Source organism: Corvus moneduloides, chromosome 7 (assembly GCF_009650955.1).
Source record: "Corvus moneduloides isolate bCorMon1 chromosome 7, bCorMon1.pri, whole genome shotgun sequence".
NCBI classification, from domain to species: Eukaryota; Metazoa; Chordata; class Aves; order Passeriformes; family Corvidae; genus Corvus; species Corvus moneduloides.
The window spans coordinates 34,370,161-34,388,431 of record NC_045482.1 but is presented as its reverse complement, the minus strand read 5'-3'; the positions used below and the strand labels follow the sequence as shown (position 1 = coordinate 34,388,431).

General features: G+C 42.1%; 1 protein-coding gene across 1 annotated transcript in view; it reads left to right on the top strand.

The window, feature by feature from the left end:
• The window catches only part of LOC116446613 (von Willebrand factor D and EGF domain-containing protein-like), a 170,525-nt gene that overhangs the window by 18,657 nt on the left and 133,597 nt on the right, over positions 1–18,271 (top strand). Inside the window, exon 2 of the mRNA XM_032114757.1 lies at positions 17,350–17,534. Coding sequence (XP_031970648.1) covers positions 17,350–17,534 — 185 coding nt within the window. The remainder of the gene's footprint in view (positions 1–17,349; positions 17,535–18,271) is intronic.

Here is an 18,271-nt window from a genome sequence, read left to right as displayed (position 1 = left end):
GTCTTAATTTTGCTGCAGGTCACCAGCTAAGAATAGCCTTACTGCAGGAAATCTTCGTCACTTCAGAGACAAAATAGTCCACTTTAATTGGTTCCCTCTGGGTAGAACAGTGTAGATACAAGCCACAAAGCAGATGCTCATGTGAGACATGGGGCAAGCAGGGTGCCAGCACTGAAGACAGCAGCACTGCCTGGTACAATCAGACACTCATTACACACAGTGGAAATGTCTACAGATGTACAGATAGTCACTAAAAGTGTATTTATTATTCTGTCCTTTTCCAGTGGATAAGGAACTATGGAAGCAGGGAACAGTAACAGATGCAAGTTACAATCCTAGGCAGGAGGTAAAAACCCAACTCCTTCCAAGGCAAGGAAGCACTCAGTGCCTTGAAGAACCTGACAGGACACTACCCAGCACCAGGGCAGAGCAGATATTTCCCTTTCCGTCTACCAACACACAAAGTCACGGTGGGAAGTGCTCACCAGCCAGGAAACCCCAAAGCTGCAGCTGTTTGCACTGCTGCAATTTGCTCCTCGTGCCTGTAAATTGTGTCATCCAGCCTCTGTGGCACCACCATGCCCTGATTTCCTCAAGGACTGGTACTTCCTGCAGCTCTCAGGATAGATGACACTCCACTGCAGAGCAGCGAGCCAGTATTTCATGTCACTCTTATTGTGAACACGTGGCTTTAATGCATGTATTGCTCAAAGTAGCAAAACCCATCTTGGAAATGCCATTTATTTCCAGACAGGCTTTTCCTGTCTTTATTATACTAACTGGGTGCTTAATTTACAGTCATTAATTTACTTTCATAGCCTTTGTGGGGTGAAGGCCAAATAATATCAATGTTAAAGGCAAAGGAAAGTAGTGCAGATCCATTAACAGGGAAGAAGAGCAGGTAATACAAAGGGAATACAAATGAATTCAAAGTCGTTTTTGCTTCATTTTTCTCAGACATTTCACTACCATCAGATATTTAGCAGTTTGTTTCAATATATTAATAAGAACACAATGCACAAAAAAGAGAGAAAAGGCTAGAAATGGGTATACCACCTTGAGTAAAAGACAAATCATTATTTGCATCAGAAGTTGCCTTCAAAAACAAACGCAGAACTTCTGACATCCAAAGGGCAAAAACAGAGGCAAAAATTCAGTGCTTAACAAGAAAAGGTGAAAAGAAAAGGATGGTTTGAGACCCTACAAACCAGCCAGACTGCCTTCCATGCAGGTTCCTAATGACTTGCAACTTGCAGAGTTACTAGGAAAAATTAAGAATGGAATTTGTTACTGAGTGTGGTGCACATAAAACACAGCAACTCATTAGACCTGTGCACATGGATCTGAGAGGCCACAGCCGGACTACTGTGGCTAATTTTGATCATCCCACTGAAATAAAGCTGGACAAATTAGAGGCAGTTCAGAAAGGGAGCTGCAATGCTTACAAGGGACCTGGAAATGTGACCTGAAAGGAAAGTGAAAAAGAAATAGGCTTACCTTAGAGAGGGGAGCACTGAAAGGGGCTGTGTTGATTCTTCTTACATATGAAGCAGAGAGGTAGCAGTTGGCTGTTCCTCATAACCACAGATGGCAGCAAAAGAGAGAGACCAATCTGACCAACCCTGGAACACCCTTACCCATGATTTAAGCAGTGAGAGACCTTGTCTGGGAGATCAATGTTCACAAAATTCCCTTCACCTGGAACTTGCATGTCTTAGCAACCTTAAATCCTCCCTCAGCAAACAGGGAAATAAGGTGGTTGGGAAAAGCTGGTGTGGATCATTAGGAGCCAATTGCACCATGTGAGCCAATTCTCTTCTCTTACAGCATTACTGGTCTAGTAAGAGGCAGGTGTGAGGTGTGGGGTATCCTGCCTTCACCAACATCTCCAGGACAACAAGTCAATGGTTAGAGAGACAGGGAAATGAGCCTGTGTGTCCCATGTGCTGGGCTGTCTGATCTCTGAACCCAGAGCTGCCCAAAGCAAAGCCAGGCACGGAACTGCTCTTCCCTTTCATGAAAAGCACAGAGACTTTTTTTTTTTCATTCTTTCACACTGAAATGAAACAAAGTTCCTTTGAAATATTTAGTAAAAGCACATAGAAAGAGACGGAAAGGGAAAAAGATCCTGATCTTCTCTCCTTTGCCCACACCCACCACCCCCTAGTAGCTATCACCCCAGAGATAGTGACATTAATTTGAGAAGTTTTGCTCAGGCAGACACAGAGCAGAGCCCAAGCCTCTCAGTTTGTGGTTTCTCATGTGCTTTGATTATGCCAAAGTGCAGAGCTTTCTCCCTTTTCTTTTCTCCCTTTTCCCCCTCCAGCAATTCTGTACTAAAAATCACACAACAAAAACTTCAATGGAGAAACACACTGTGAAAATCTCAGCTGTGGCGAGTCAACATTTTCCGACTGGAAAAAAAAAAAAAATCATCAGAAAGCTCACAGCCAGCTCCAACATCAAGATTTTGGAGGCAGCTACGCTATAAGTGCCTCATATTTCTGCATATCAGGGTCATCAGTCAGGCACCCAGGAAACAAGGAGCACAGGAGTGATGATCACCTCTGACACGGCTGGAGTGACTTATCCAGCATGACACAGGCCCCTGTGGCAGCCCTATCCATCACCTCCTCGGGGCAGCATTCCTGGAGTCATTTTTTTCCTCCAAAACATCAATACCAGCTAACACTTTTTAAACACTGTCATCCATTTCAGTCAATCTTATTCTTCATAATTTCAGTTTCTTTCTGTTGGGATACTGGAGTGTATTTCATAGTGTGAAGTGTCAGGAGAACAACTGCGTCAAGGAACAACATCCTTTCCCTTGCCACTTATATTTGTTTGCTCGAGCAAGATGTACACATTCACCCCAGCAAGAGATTAACTGTTCTGATGCACCACCACAGCCTGAGTATCTCTTAGACATACTAAAACCCTCAACATTCAAAACCTCTGCATGACCAGAAATCAGATTTTTAGGTAGTTCTGCTACCTAGCCTTCTACTGCTTTTTTCTTCCTCCATAACACTGGATCACTTAGATAAGATCTTAATGGTGAGGCTACTGCTTGGCTAGGTTCTCCACGCCACTGCCTCAGCCTATTTATATGCAATAATCTCCCAAAGAGCTTATACTTTTCACTTTTATCAGCCAAAAAGCATACTGGAATTAACATATGGTATCTCACACTATTCACTTTCGACTGAATCCAAATACTCAGGGGTAAGTTGTTAGCAGGGAGTAAAACAAGCATGTGAAATCCGTGCCAAGCCCTAAACAGACAAAGGGGTGAACCAGCCCCCCTTGTTGAGCAACAGGGGACTTCTTGGAGTCCTCTCCTGAGAGGCACCTGCAGATATTCCCCCAGGGCAGCACTGGAGGCCCAGAGCAAATGAATTTGCAAAGTTCTTTAGGGAATTTCTGGGAGCTGCTCAGAGAGGTAAGTCCTGTGTCTAAACAAGGCTCTCTGCTAAGAGCACACACCGGGCAATTTAGCATTCCTAAAGTTCACAGATCTTATCCCATGTGTGACAAACGAGACTGTGCAATCCCTGGGGTGTGTTGTTGGATGCAGGGGGATGAAACAACCTCCCCCAATCGTTTCCTGCCCTGTTTGCTTTGACCTTCCATTGCAGTGCCCAAGTGTCCTGTCGGTCCTTGCTCCTGGCTGGGCTTGGACCTCAGGACAGCAGGGACCTGTTTTCCCCAGGGCATCCTCCTCTTCCTCCTCCTAGCAAGGTTTTCCCTTGAAGACAGGGATTTTTCCCCCCTGTCAGTGTAAGAGGTGCTAACTCAGCTGTAGTGTTAATTTTAGTTGGGCCAGAAGAAGTGATTAATTGGTCTGTTTATTCTCTTTAATCTTGACATTTTTTGTTAACAGGTCCAGCTTCTGCTCAATCTGGCAGAAAAGCATTGACTCGTACTTTAGTTATTATACATTTATATACACCTGTCTTTTAAAAAGGGTGAAAATCAGTCTCTTCTGCATATTTCATGTGCACATGCCTATGATCACATGTTAGTTCTTTACATCCCACCCTCGGGGAAAGGAGATTTAGCTCAATGACTATTTTCAGAGGCTTTTGCAAAGAGCTGGACTGTCATTTCTCATGGAATCGCAGCCAAAATAACCTGCTGTTGTAAGAAATCTTGGACTTTGGTGATGCAAAAATACTGTAAATTATTATTTCAAATAAGGCTTAATCTGTATAAAAATCTGTGTCATTCTTGGCATGAAGTCTATATCCTAAGAAAAGGTTTGCCTTGAAAGAGAAAAGGTAATTTTTCCTACCTTAGAAGAGGATTTTAAATGATGGGACACATTCCAAGAACAGGTCTGAGAAGAAAATATGAAGACTGCAATCCTATGATCAGAGTGATAATGTTTTTGGTCCCTGATTAAAGAGAAAAATTCCACTTTGATGTGCTCTCTTCAGTCAGGAGTCAGAATGAATAAGCAACAAGTACCAAGAAATGAGCTTGAGAGAAATACAGAAATTAACTGGTTCACGTGGCCACCTGCAGTCAGACCTGCCCTGCATTACCCATCTCAGCGACTGAGACCCTGATGCCAGATCAGATTGGCTGGCAAGATGAACAAATTTTCATCATCACCATGAAGAATTGCAACCCAAAAATGTCCAAAATTGTAGTAAGGGCAGGCAGCTGTCTCTCAGGGTGGATGAAGACTCAGTCTTGCTGTTGAAGAAATACGTAAAAATCTTGCAGGAGTATCTAGGGGAGGTATTCATTTGGCTGGTTGATCACTACTGTATGGGAGATCAATTAGAATTGGACATCCTTGCTTGAGGTGATTTACATTTTGGACCTGGCTGTCCCACAGCCAGAATTTAAAAATTTTCAAAAATAAAAATATTTTACAAAAGAGCTCGTCCTACAGAGCAGTTCATGTGAATGAAGGAAATGGAGATAAAGAAAATAAAACACAGGGATAATGCTCCTTGGAGCAGACCAGTGCTGTGAGCACTCTTGGGAGTGTGTTTTGGGTTAACAGGGGGTTAAAATGGCATCAGCGACACTTTTCCCCACATCAGCAAGTTCTACCATAATTTCATTTTGAATCCCACAAGCTATTTAGCCTACAGAAAAATAGCTACATTTTTCTGAAAGTTTAATTTTTTTTCCTTTCAATGTCTTTGCAAATGAAATGCCTCGATACCTCTTGCTTCCAAGATGTTTAATTTTAGGTTGAAGAGGAGTTTAGCTTGAATTTCAATATTATCAATCATTCTTTGTGATTTTAAAGACTTTATTTCTCTGGGAAAATGGGAAGATTTTACTTTAGATTGAAATAAGTAACTTTTCCTCAGCGGACAAGTGAATTGCAAATCATCTACACACTAAATCTTCTGTGTGCTGGTAACATCTGTTCAACAGTTGCCTTTTTTCAAAATTTACAGCAGCACACCATGATAGCCATGTCTTTCTGTCCCTCCTACATACAATCCTTCACTTTCTGCTTTGCTCTGGGTGCTGTCTGTACTTACAATATTGCAGCAGAAAAATGTAGAACATTAGCATCTGTTAATCCTTTTATACCTCAAGCCTTCACATGTTTGTCCAATTCTGCTTTCATTGTGCTTTCATGTCTCTGGAATAGCCTCAAAATTCCAGATGCAGCAAAATAACCTAAAGTGTATCCAGGCCCTGTGGTGCTGCTGGAAGGATATTTTAGAATTGAGGTAATTCAGTGCTTTAAGTGTGTTTGCTGGATCCCTAGGAGCAAACTTTTACCCCACTTTGCAGGGATTTAGCCATTCAGATGATATTAATATCAAGCCATGCTGCTGCATCTACATGTTCTGTGAGGGAATAACCTAGATCTGAGTGCCTTGCTTTGCACCAGACGCTTATTTCAGCAAATAATAGAAAGGATGAAATGGAACTTGACTTGAGCCTACAGTGTTACTGTGGCATGACAGAGGAGGAATGAGAGGCTAAGGAATATCTAGCAAAGATCTTCACAGTAAATTTGGACCCTGGCTTTTCTTCCACACCACCTTTTAAAGTCTTTGTGGGTTAAAAATAGAATCCCAGAGTGTCCTGAATTGGAAGTGGCCCACAAGGATCATTGAGGGAGAGTTGAGGGATCATCACAGAGAGTGGCAGTTCGTGGAAAAAGGGTAAGTTTGCTTAAATAATATGGGGTGAGAATAAGAGCCCAGAAAGGAGGCAGCAGAACACTTTGGTATTAGACCTGTGGTTTTCATCAAGAAATTATGCATTTTGTAAACAGAATTGAATATGCATCAGTGCAAAGAAAAATTCAAAGAGGGGAAACAGCACTGGAAGTTGGCAAAGTTAGAGTGTTCTTATTTATATTGAATAGTTAACAAAACTATAGAAAAGAGAGTGGTTTCAGTGGGAGGGGATCTGCCATGAAACAGCCAAATGCTCAGGCCACTGCCCCAGCACATGGCAGTCATGGTTTGAAGTCAGGAAAAATCAGCCAGCTCCAAATCTGCCCGTGAAGCTCAAACCCAGCAGAAAATGTCCCCAAATGCTCCTCTCACCTGTTTGTTTGCCTTCTGCTGGGCCTGTTGTGCAGTCTGTGCTCCAAACACACCCAATGCCTCTCGGAGCATTCCCACTGCTTGCAAGCACTTATACAACACAATTCATCACCCGGGCTAAGAAGGGTTAATGGGATCCTCCTTTCTGAAAGCAGAAGGACAAGCATTGTGGGGGCTACAAAAAGGGAAAGTGTTCTTGGCTGAGGTCACCAGTGGATAAAGGTGAACGGTGTAGGGGCTGCACAGCAGCGTGGGCACCACCACTCCTCAGTCTATCACAGGCAAACCCGCTTTTGTTCATGGGCTGACAGGGGAATTATCCAAACCCCGGGGTTAAAAACATCATCACAGTTCTGTGCTACCCCACCCACACTGAGGGTACAGTGGGAGGGGCAATAGCCACTCTTACACACAGAACCACAGCTTGCTCCCACACTAGTTGCAGTTGTAGGTCCACACCGTGGCTTTTAAAGTGGCATTTGAAGTTTTATGGGTAACTAAACCTTCTCTGAACTGGGTTAACTGTAGAAAATTACAGAAATAGAGCAGCCAGGACTTCCATGCCAAGTTTTAGTTATGTGTGCTTGTGCAGGGTATCAGCAGATGCCAGACAGATCTACCCATACAAACTCCCTGTTCTCCAACCAGCTCCTGGAACAAAGAACCACAGAATCACAAAATCATTAAGATTGGCAAAACCCTCTAAGATGATCAAGTCCAACCTTTGGCCGAACACCACCTTTTCAACTAGACCAGAGCACTGAGTGCCACATCCAGTGATTTCTTGAACACTTCCACAGATGGTGAATCCACCACTTCCCTAGGAAGTCCATTCCAATGCTTAACAATCTTTTCAGTGAATAAATTTTTCTGCTGTCCAGCCTGAACCTCCCCTGGCTCAGCCTGAGGTTACATCCTTTCATCATAAAACAACTCATAAAACACAACCCAGAAATGACCAAAGCCTGACACTCACCAGGTTTCACATAATCAAATTTTACAAGTTTCAAAAGCAACTCAGCAATGACTGCAAATTGCTAAAGAACAAAGTAGCAAATGATAAATTGATTGCCTGCTGTTTCTTTGTGCCCTAATTTGTGTTATGGCTTTCCAATCTGAAATTGCTCTACTAGATTTTTGCCAATTGTTTTTATTTCTAGCTCAAATTGCAAATGAAATGACTGTGGTAGCCTGACTGCATCAAGTCTAATGAAGAATTGATCAATTGTCATATTGTAGGGTTTTTCTGAACACTGGTTTCTGGCTGGCCTGTCTTCTTAGGATGAAAATTACAGTTATTAGCCAATTACCAACTAAGAATGCAAAATTGAGTCTTGTTTTGATAACAGAAAGATGGAAGAAAACCTGAAATACTGCCTGTCTGCCTATAATCACCTTGTTTTACCTATCTTTATACACAGATAACATTTGCAGGTCAATTATTCCCTAGCAAAAGAATTGAGATCTGGTTGCTTCCTCCTTCAGTTCAGAAATGCTATTTTTTTAAACTGTTTTTCACTAAAAGGTATAACTTTAGATTTTATAATCTAAAAGCATACTCTCACTGTTATCAGGCAAGAAGGAGGTGGAAGAGTAGAATTGAAAGCTCAGCATGGAAATGGCTCCATGGAAATAAAAAATTGCTAGGATTCATGTCATCTGGTGAGAAGAAGCTGTACTGCTTTATCAGTGTCTGAGGAGGAGAGTGGTTCCCATTGAGAATACTCCATCTGGCAATCTGATTTTCTTTTACTTTCTTTCTAAAGACCTAGAAAGTGCCAGTGCTATACCTCCTGTTAGAAGCACCATTTCAACAGTGGTGGAAGAAATCCCCACCCCATTCCAACCCATCCCTGAATGGGAAACCCTCCTGCAGCCCAATCAGCCACTGAGGGACAGAGCTTATTTCTGCCTCAGAGGACCTTCTGAGGACACAGACGTCTCCAGCACACTTTTAAGTGAGCAGAATCTTTAAAACACACAAACCTGCACTGTGATGAAAGTTAATTCAGTGTGAACGAGAAGAAATCAGTAGGTTTGCCTTCTGCGTGGCTGATCCTGCTCAAAGCACAGCTGCCTATAATACAAATTGCTGCACCATTTGGGGCAACAATTGTCCCCTGTTTATTCCTGTGCCTCCCTAATCCCTCGTGTCCCCCATGAACTTGCAGATCTGTACCTGCAGCTCTGGCTGGATGGCCACAGAAAGGCTTTTGGCTTTACATACATATAATTATGGAGATGTTTTTTTCTTGTTACGGTAATTACATCCTAAAAGGTTGTACAGGTAGCAGCTTTAAATGTGGTGAAGACTCAGCTGATACCAGCTGAGCTGCATTTTCTTTTACACCAAAAAGCAGCTTTTAGCTGAAGGCCTTATAGGTTCCTGAAACCTTGCTATTTTTATTGGTGCTCCTAATACTTCTGGTAAATAAGCAAAGATCTGTGGAGCAACCAAAGCAGAGATGACCCTAAACAAAAAGGAAAATTAGCACCTGTTAGAACTGGGAATTGGGACCTAAATTCAACTAAATAAAAATAGCAAATATGTTTATCTGGAGGTTTTTGTATACAGGAACTGAAAGTCTTGATGTTTCATGGCATGAGTAGGTGTCTCCAGACCTCTGTCAGGTGCTAGACACACAACCAGGTGTGTGAGATTCCCTGGAATACCATCATGGCTGAGGGAAAATACTGGCTGGAACAGATACAATCCTGTTTCTCTGGGAGGAAGGCACCGATTTATTTTAGTTTTGAAGATATCATGACTTTATGTACAGAATCTCTGCCTTTTGAAAGTTGAAGAAACAAACAATGAGGATTGCTGATAAATTTGGATTTTAGAAATCTATTAGGCTTAACGTCACAATTCCACGGTTGGGAGTAGCCAGCTTTATCTTATCACAGTGGCCAGGCAGGCTTCTGGCTATTTCTAGCTCATGACCTTTTATTTCAATATTTTTTAAATCCATCCAGAGTGCTATAATGCATGAGAAGAACTTTTTACATCCACAGCAGGAGCTGCTACGTGCTTGAACATGTTTCATATCAACTCTCTCCAACTTTCACACAGCAGAGAGCCCACAAGGGGATGAAGGACAGGGTCAAAGAAAACCTAAATTTTGGTTAGGATGGTCGTGAGATCCTTCCAGGTTTGTGCATTAGCTGGGAAGTGGAGCTTGTCTGTGTACATTATTGCAGCACTGTAAGGAATAAAGCCTTACTCCAAAGGCAAGACGGAACCCAGCCATTCATCCCAAATGTCAGAGCCCTGACAGAAAGGCCCATTACAAACATGTGAAGAGAGTGTGGCTGCTGACGCGCTGTCGTGCCAGTGAATGGGATGAATAGCAGCAGTGAATAATAGCAAAACAATAGCAGGAAAAATTGCCTCGTCACCCCGCATCCATTAGGAGCTCAATCACACCCAGGACACACAGGCGGACCTGGCTTTGGCAGTGCTGAGCCGACTGCACTCGGAGTCCCCTTATCTGCTCACCAGCCTCTGCTGCATCCTGGAAGCACTGACAGCAAGTGAGCAGTGACACTTTCCCCAGCATAATATAATCGACACACAGCACTGCATTGAGGAAGTGCAGGAAAATGTGGCCAAAATTCAGCATTATCCATGGGAGCAGTCTGGAAAAATGTGTGGCTCGCTAATGGTAATTAGCCAGTGTAGTGTCTGAGGCATAGAAACAACTCCAGCTCTCAGAGGGGTAAACCATGGAAATAAAATTTCCATCTATATAGAGCCCAGTGGGTTCTAAAATCAAAACCTGTGAGTTTGGTTTTGCTGCTACTATTCAGGAAAGCTGCATTTGTGACTGTATGTTCAACTGAGATTAGGAGGTAAGAAAGACCCTTTTCATTTGATTTCACTTTTTCATTCTGAGGGATGAGAGCAAAATAGCCCAATCAATAACAATAATTATAATTTTCTTTTTATTGATTGTTCAGAAGCCCTTAAAGGCATCATCATTAACTTAGAGATAACTTGAGGAAATTTATGAGGTTTTGAATTCTGTTGTGACACAGCAATAGTAAGTGATTTCTATATTCAGATTCTCAACCTGCATGGCTCTAGGGCTGAGCCAGAATGAGTGAGGAGGAGACTTGGTAAAATATAATCGAGCTATTGACACCATTTGGCTTTTCTCTTTTTTCTAACTGGCACATGCAATAGATGAGGCTGCATTTTGCAAAGCAGGGTATCTACTGACTTCACCCAGCCCGTACAGCTGCTCACTGCTTTTTGTCCATGTGGTGTTTCCTGTGCTTTTTGTGTCCACCACATTATCCATGATCAATTTTCACACTGATGAGAGATGCCAGACAGTGATTCTTGGAGACTGAAACACTTCAAAGGACAACACTTCTGCTGGGCACTTCTTGGCTTGCTCACTTCAGTTGGCCACATATCCATTGTCCCTGAAAATAAACAGTTCCTTCATCTTCTGTATTTATGGAGCACTGAAGAAACTGCTTTCTATCCCATCTGCTGTGACAGTTGTCCAAACTCCACTGTAACCTGCCAGGAAGTTCCTCAGACTTTGCTCACACTCCTCACAGGGACCCCTCATTTTCACCTGTTTGGTCAGATCCTCTTGACACCTCTTCTGGCCCCACACAAAATGCTTCTCTGCCTGTCTCTGCACCCACCTGTTTGAGCTGTATGCAGCTCGTTATTCTGCAGATTATTCAGGGGCTACACAGACTAAAAGAAAAGTCTCACATAATCAATTCCTCCTTTTGAAACCACAAGTTAAAAATAGAAATGCAAGGCAAGATAAGAGATACGAGCATGAATAAATAATTGTTTGCTCTGGAACTGAGCATTGGCCCTTGGTTTGTCAATAGTTTATTGCTTTACTCCGTAGAAGACCAGGATGATAAGTGACCTTGTTCCCAGAAAAATGAAATTCAGATGCATCAGAAAGAAAACATCCTCAGATCGTAGGAGGGTTTTATTCTCACATCTGCCTGTTATTCAGTACAAATAACATGTATTAAATGTCATATTCTTTTCAGCAGGTCCTCAGCCTCTTGCCTCTTCCTGGGTCAAAATTTCTATAATTACATTCATTTTGCACAATGGTTCATTTATCTCTATCAATTTTGCCTTATGAATGCTTTGTGACTTGTTCAAGACCTGGCCATTATGAGTGTGTGGTGTTTGTACAATGGGCTTCCTTATCATTTCAGTTCAGTAGGAGGTTCCTCTGCTTCTGAAATCTCTGAAAATAGTTTTATTTATTAGCTATCAAGGTTTTTTAACACAATTATTATGTTTGATCTACCTGAGGAGCACTCGGGTAGATAAAAGGAGATTCAAGCATTTTAATGTAGTCATCACTGTCACATTCACAACAGTTTTCTGCCTCTGAATATTGTCAAGAATTAAAACTTTTTGTCATCAGCAGGCAGAATAATTGAAGTAAAATCTTGGTAAGTATTGGTGAAATAAGGCAGAAACTTCTATCTTTAATAAATTATTGGATGTTCCTTAGCTACAAATATCTGTTAACAGATGTTTGTTCACCTGGAACCTGTGTGCACCAAAAGGAATTTTTAAATGTTGTCAGATCAGTTGGATTCCACTGTTATTTTGAACACATCCACTAAGAGCTTGGAAAGAATTCCCCTTTCCCAATATCTGCCTTTCCTTTTCTACATAAACTCTCTTTCAATGTCTGGTAAATCATAATATGGGGAAGTGATGGCACTGATATGCTGAAAGCTTCAGAAACTCTTACCTGAGCTTTTCTACATCACTGAAGTGCAGCCCCTGAGCACGGAAGTGGCTGGTGATTAAAAAACTTCCTTCTGTTTCTAAAACAGAAAGAGAAGAAAGGGAAAAATTAATTTGGAGTTATGGCTTATTAGCCTCAGCATTTCAGACTGATTCTTCCATATGAAAATCTTTCATAATTTTCCCGTGAAGAGAAAGTCAAACACACCAGAAAATGTTTTGTTCCACTGTGGATTGTAAGAAACAAAAAGCAGAAATGTGAAAATCTTCCAGGGATGGAAGGACTTCAAAAATCTAATGTCATACAAATGTCAAAAATATGAGTACTCATACATAATCTGAAATACAGGGTTTTTTCATACCCATGTATGTATACATACATATAGCTACATGTATTTTTGGGGAAAACTCCAGGTTGTGCTCCCACAAAGTGGGAGATGATGGCAAGAAGGAAATCTGCGTGTGGGGACACATATTTCCTGTCACAGAGCAATCACAGCCGATCACCAAATGCTGCTGTTGGTTAGCATTGCCTGCATCAGTCACTGGCTTTTCATTCACTCTCCACACAAAAGTTATTTTACAATTTGCCAGCTATTTTCCAAGGCTTTAGAATGCCCTTTAGATATATTGTGTGGCTTTGCCCACAGCAAACATGCACCTCAGGCTTGTGGACTATACTTCTTTCAGGGTTTCCTGGCTGCCATCACCTATTGATATTATTTGATTTGCAGTCGCTATTCAAAGCAAACAAACAAAATCTCACAACTTCTTAAACCTTCCTCCACATAAGCCACTGATATTTGCTGGGAGCAAGAGGGACAGGTAAAGCTCTATTACACTTGTACTCACCTGTCTTTAGAAATGAAAGGAAAGGTTTAGCAAATTATTTCCTTATGATTTTTCAGCCTGCCAGTCTTTAAGTTTCCTGGCTTTGTCCCTGATATGGCTGCTGCTTCTTCCCATGGCCATGAGCACCAGCCAGGAGGGACAGACCCTCAGCAAATGCCTGGTGTTCCCAAAACAGCATGTTTTCCACCAATAACTCTGCCCAAGAAGTGTACAGGTGACTCAGCTCTTTGCAGAGCACCCAGCTACCAACCTGCTTGAAACCCCAGTGGGTGTTTCAGGTGTTAAATGTGTGGGTGGGCGGCGGGTATCCCAAAGTGGGGAGTATCCCAAAGTGGGGAGTATCCCAAAGCGACACCCTAAAAACACCTTTCCAGACTCTTGTTTGGCTGGTTCCTGGTACAGCCCTGTGGAGCCTCAGTGCCACCTGGTACAGTAATGGCCAGCATTGGGATTCCAGGCTGTCCCCAGGACCTGCTGACATGAGTGTCTTCCTCCAGCTGAGGTCACGTTGAGATTTCCTTTAGCTGAGAGCCAAACCCCCTGTCCACAGCAGTATATTCAGTTCAGATATCCACCTCCTGCTCATTTTCCATGGGGTATTTCTGGATGCTTCTGCCTTCTCCTCTCCCCAGCAAGCCCACAGGCTGCCCCTCTTTTCCCACACATTAACAGATGACTCTCAACATCCAGACTTTAACAGCAGCATTCCTCATGGCTTCAATGGAGACAGATTTTTCCCCAAGGAACCTGCTCCATCATACCACCAGAGCTACTCAAATGTCGTTTCCTCTTAGCAGATACAGCAGGTTTTATTATTTGTTTGCTTTCAGTGTCAAAAAGGAGTTACTCAGCGTCTCTTTGCCACAATTTGCTGCAAAAAGTTGTTACATTTAAAAAAAAAAAAAAAAGCTTTTAAGTCTAGTAAAGCAAACACATCCTTATGTCTTAGCAACAGCTTCTTGCCTATATTGAGTTTGGTGGTGGGTCAAGAAGCAGCTCTTTGCACCAAGCACATCCAACATTCAATTCCAGCAATTCTCTGGACAGACAGCCACAAAATCTCACTGTAATGTTTAATTTCTTCCTGAAGGAAACCAGAACAGTCATAATGACCAGCTCCCTAAAATGTCAGGTTGTTTTTTTTCTTTTTTTCATGGGCCCCTTTAATACAATAATTGAAATAGAGCTGGTTTAAATTAAATTTGTAGGTTCATCTTACATAAGAAAATAGTTTCCTTTAAAAGCAACCTAGTCTGAATAGCCCAGAGCAGCAGTGGCTCTGTACTAGAGGTGGATGTGGACATCAAGGTGGACTACTGGGATATTGAGCACTTCATAACTGTCCCCAAGCTTGACACCTGCACCTGAATTTAAAATTAACAGGGAGGTGTCATCTGATTTGAATGTAGCTGCAGCCACCATATGGTACAAGTGAGCATCTCTCAGACAAGGAACCGACAGGGCTCAGCTGTGCCATCTTGTTGTTTTGGGGTTTTTTTTTAAATAACGTTTTTATAATAAAGTCTGATTACAGAGATGCCTTTATTCATTTATTTCTTCGGGAAAGCCAATGGTAATTAACTTGCACCACAGCCTGCAATTTGCATGTTAAAGTTTACAATCATCCTGTCACAGGGCCATAATAAGCACCATTTTACAAGGGGAACTCAGTAATTGAGGGTTTGTTTTGCTCGTGGCTCGCTGCAAAACCTGGGTGAGGTTTTTTGCGCCATCGGCTCCGCATGCCTCGGTCTGATCTGCGTCAGGGACAGAACAAAATCCGGCAGGTTGGCTCCAGGGGAGCTGACAGAGGATCAATTTGCCATCCTGCCTCCTCAATGACAGCCTGCCAGCATAACTAAACCCAGGCACAGGTCCATAAGCAGACTCTGACAGTGAATTCAGGGTAAAATACACCTTCAGAGGTGGCTGTTTGAGCCAGGGCTCTTCCAGAAGCAAACACATGGCTGTCGTCCCAACTCCTGTTACATTTACTGGATGAACACCCCTCTCCTTAGGGACCTTGTGTGTCTCCCCCACGTGCTCCTCCAAATGCCTCCCTGGCCTTTGCCAGGCCCACCTGCAGCATTCAGCTCCTCTGGTGTTAATATGAGAAAGCCTTTTCTAAACTACTGCAAACAAAACCATGAAAGGGATGAAAAATAATTAGCCATGTGTCAGTGTCTAATATATTTGCATTGTTTAGACAGAGTAGTTAATCACTGGTAAGACCACAACATGTGGTATGAATTTGGATTGTAACTAACACATATCGAGCAGAAGGCAATTAGTTACATCTAAAGGCACAATTTGATATTATTATTATTGAGAAAGTGAATGCAATTAATTATATTACAGCGTCCTTGCAGGATTCCTGTGGCAATACTATGCAAAGACCTTTGCTTTTAGGTTCCTTTTGCTTTTGTTCAGACAGGAGCTAATCCAGGCAAGCAAAAGGCACCACAAGCCAAGATTCTGTTCCCATTAACACTCCTGAAGCCCTGAGTGGTACTGGAGGGGTCAGCAAGGGTCTGCATTTTTTTAAGGGGTTTTAAATATAGGGTAAACTTTTCATTTGAGTAAAATAGTTGGTCTGCTGAAATGTCACTTCTTCCCTTGGGCTGGGAATTAGCGAAGGACAGTCTCCATGTGGTCTCCAGGAAGGACTTCTGAGGGAAGAAATTTGATCCGAGATTTAATTAGAGGTGCAATATTTCCAAGTGTTCCCTCTCTGAAATGTCTCTTACCTATAGAAAAGAAAAGCTTAGGGCACTTCTTTTTTATTTAAAAAGGCAATTGTATTAATTCAGTTGAATTTTGCATTGGAATTGCAATGGCTTTGACAGTTTAGTTCCCTGAAAATTGCAATAAAGGCTTTGTTACGCTACATTTTGTCCCCATTTGTCTTGTATACCATTGCCTTGCCTTTGGCACAATCAAAAAAATCTTTAAAAATACTGCCATAAATGGATTGACTTTGACCTTCTGAGTATCTTGTCAATAAAGTAAAAATGATAAATGTGTTTCAGAGTGCCACTGACGTAATATTAAAGCAGAGTCACAATCTGAGAAGTGACATTTGAAAAATTATATTATGGGGAGGGATCTTATTCTCTGTCAACAGTGCCACATAAATAAGCTCTATTTGCAGTGAAAAGAGGTGATTTTGCTAACTGCCAGGTTGTGCAATTCCTGTGATGTGGCCTCTGCCTCTTACATCATCATTAGCAATTAAAGATTACTGCAGCAAGAAATTAGCTGAACCTTCTGTTGCTGAGGCACAGAGCAGAGCAGCTCCACCTCGGTCCCCTCCTGTGACTACTCTGCGGTGCTGACACAGTGAAAAGGGACTTGGCCTCATCAAGAAATGGCTCAGATAACCAAGAAAAGGCTGTTTCTGTACATGCTCAGATCTTCTGACAGAATCACCACATGGCCTCTTTTTATCAGATGAGAAGAAAAGAACTGAATATTCTGTAAAAGAGTCAAGAAATGTATGAAAATAAACAGGGCAGGCGAATAAAGAAACACACGTCAAGGGGCAGCAGGTTTGATTCAGACTTTGAGATGCACACGCAGAAGCTCTGAGGTGTTCGGCTTTATGCCTCAACTGAGCCTGACCTGTGGCTTGAATATTTGCAAGCCTAACTTGAGCCGATTTCTCAAAACCCTCTATCGTTGTTTTTACACCATTTCTTTTCTTTTTTGTCTTTTTAACATTTTTTGTTTTAATTCTTCTCAGCGCATGTTTAAAAGCATGTGAAGTGCTCTTTATACTTGAGCATGAAGTGCACTTTATACTTGAGCATGAATTTATACCATGATTAAAACGCTCATGCGTGTAGTAAACTAAATTAAAACCCCACGTATTTTCAAAGGTCACAAGGCTTTGGAACCTCAAAACACTACTTGATTTCTGAGGAGGAGTGGCTCAGATGTTAATCCCTAAAATTAGGCTGGAATCACGTTAAAAGGCGAAGGGTTTTGGTCCTGATTCAGATAGGATGAAAATCTAGATAACTAAAATCTTTATGTTACTAAGCTTGCACTTTTATATATTTAATTCTGGAATGGTTTGCCTTGAAAATCAGCCCAATCCTAAAATGAACCGTGACATGAAAGGATATAGGATTTAAGCAGCTATCAGCAGCGTCCAGTGGAATTAAACTGATGAACTGATTAATGATTGCCCTTTTCCAGCCTCCCCAGCTCCCGAGTGCTGGCCGGGGGGACACCGCATCCTCCGCAGTCCCCGCAGGAGCACCAGCTTCGACTCCCTGGAGCTGCAGCGAGTGGCCAGCCAGGACCTGGTGTGTGACCACTCCCTGCCACCGGCATGGTACCGCCTCATGCTCGGCCACCTGCCCGCCGAAATGCCCACCAGATGTGTCGAGGTCAGCAGAACCTGAGCTTCCACCCTGGGGAGCTGGAACAAACCCTCTCGGGGAGTTTTCCTCCCCATCCGTCTCTGTACTCTCCTAGCCTCTGTATCCAGTGGGGATAAGTGGGTGGTAATGGGAAATCCACTTTAATGATGATGATAATAATAGTAATAATAGTAATTACAACAATAATGGCAACAACAACAAAACCAACAGCAACAAAACCACCACCACCATCAAAACCAACAATACCACTGTCATACCCAAGGGCATGAGAGACCAGGATTCCTATGGAATAGCCAATATTCAACCAGACTAGGCAATATTCCAATATAAAACCAGGTGTTTTCCAGCTCTACAGAGGGATTTTTAGTAATCAGTGTATGTCACCTCAAGCTGTGCCTTTTCCAAGAAACTGTATGGCTTTAAGAATGGATTCTGAAACCTGACTCTTTTCCCACATAAATTATTATGAGTTAGGGATTTCTTCTGATGATGAAATCAGAAAAATTAATATTTAAAGCGATCTTTGGGAGAAGTGAAGGAAAAGCTAAAGTTGAATCTTTTTCTGCTATCATCATTTCTTGCATTCTTTACTTTCATAAGCATGCTAATGGCTTTCTGGAGCAAAAAAACTTCCACCACATAAGACTACTCTATAAAAGAGACAAAAAAAATAATTATCTGGTTTTATGTGTGTTTAATATGTATGACAATAATGTTTAACTTGCAATCATTGTTGCCAGAGC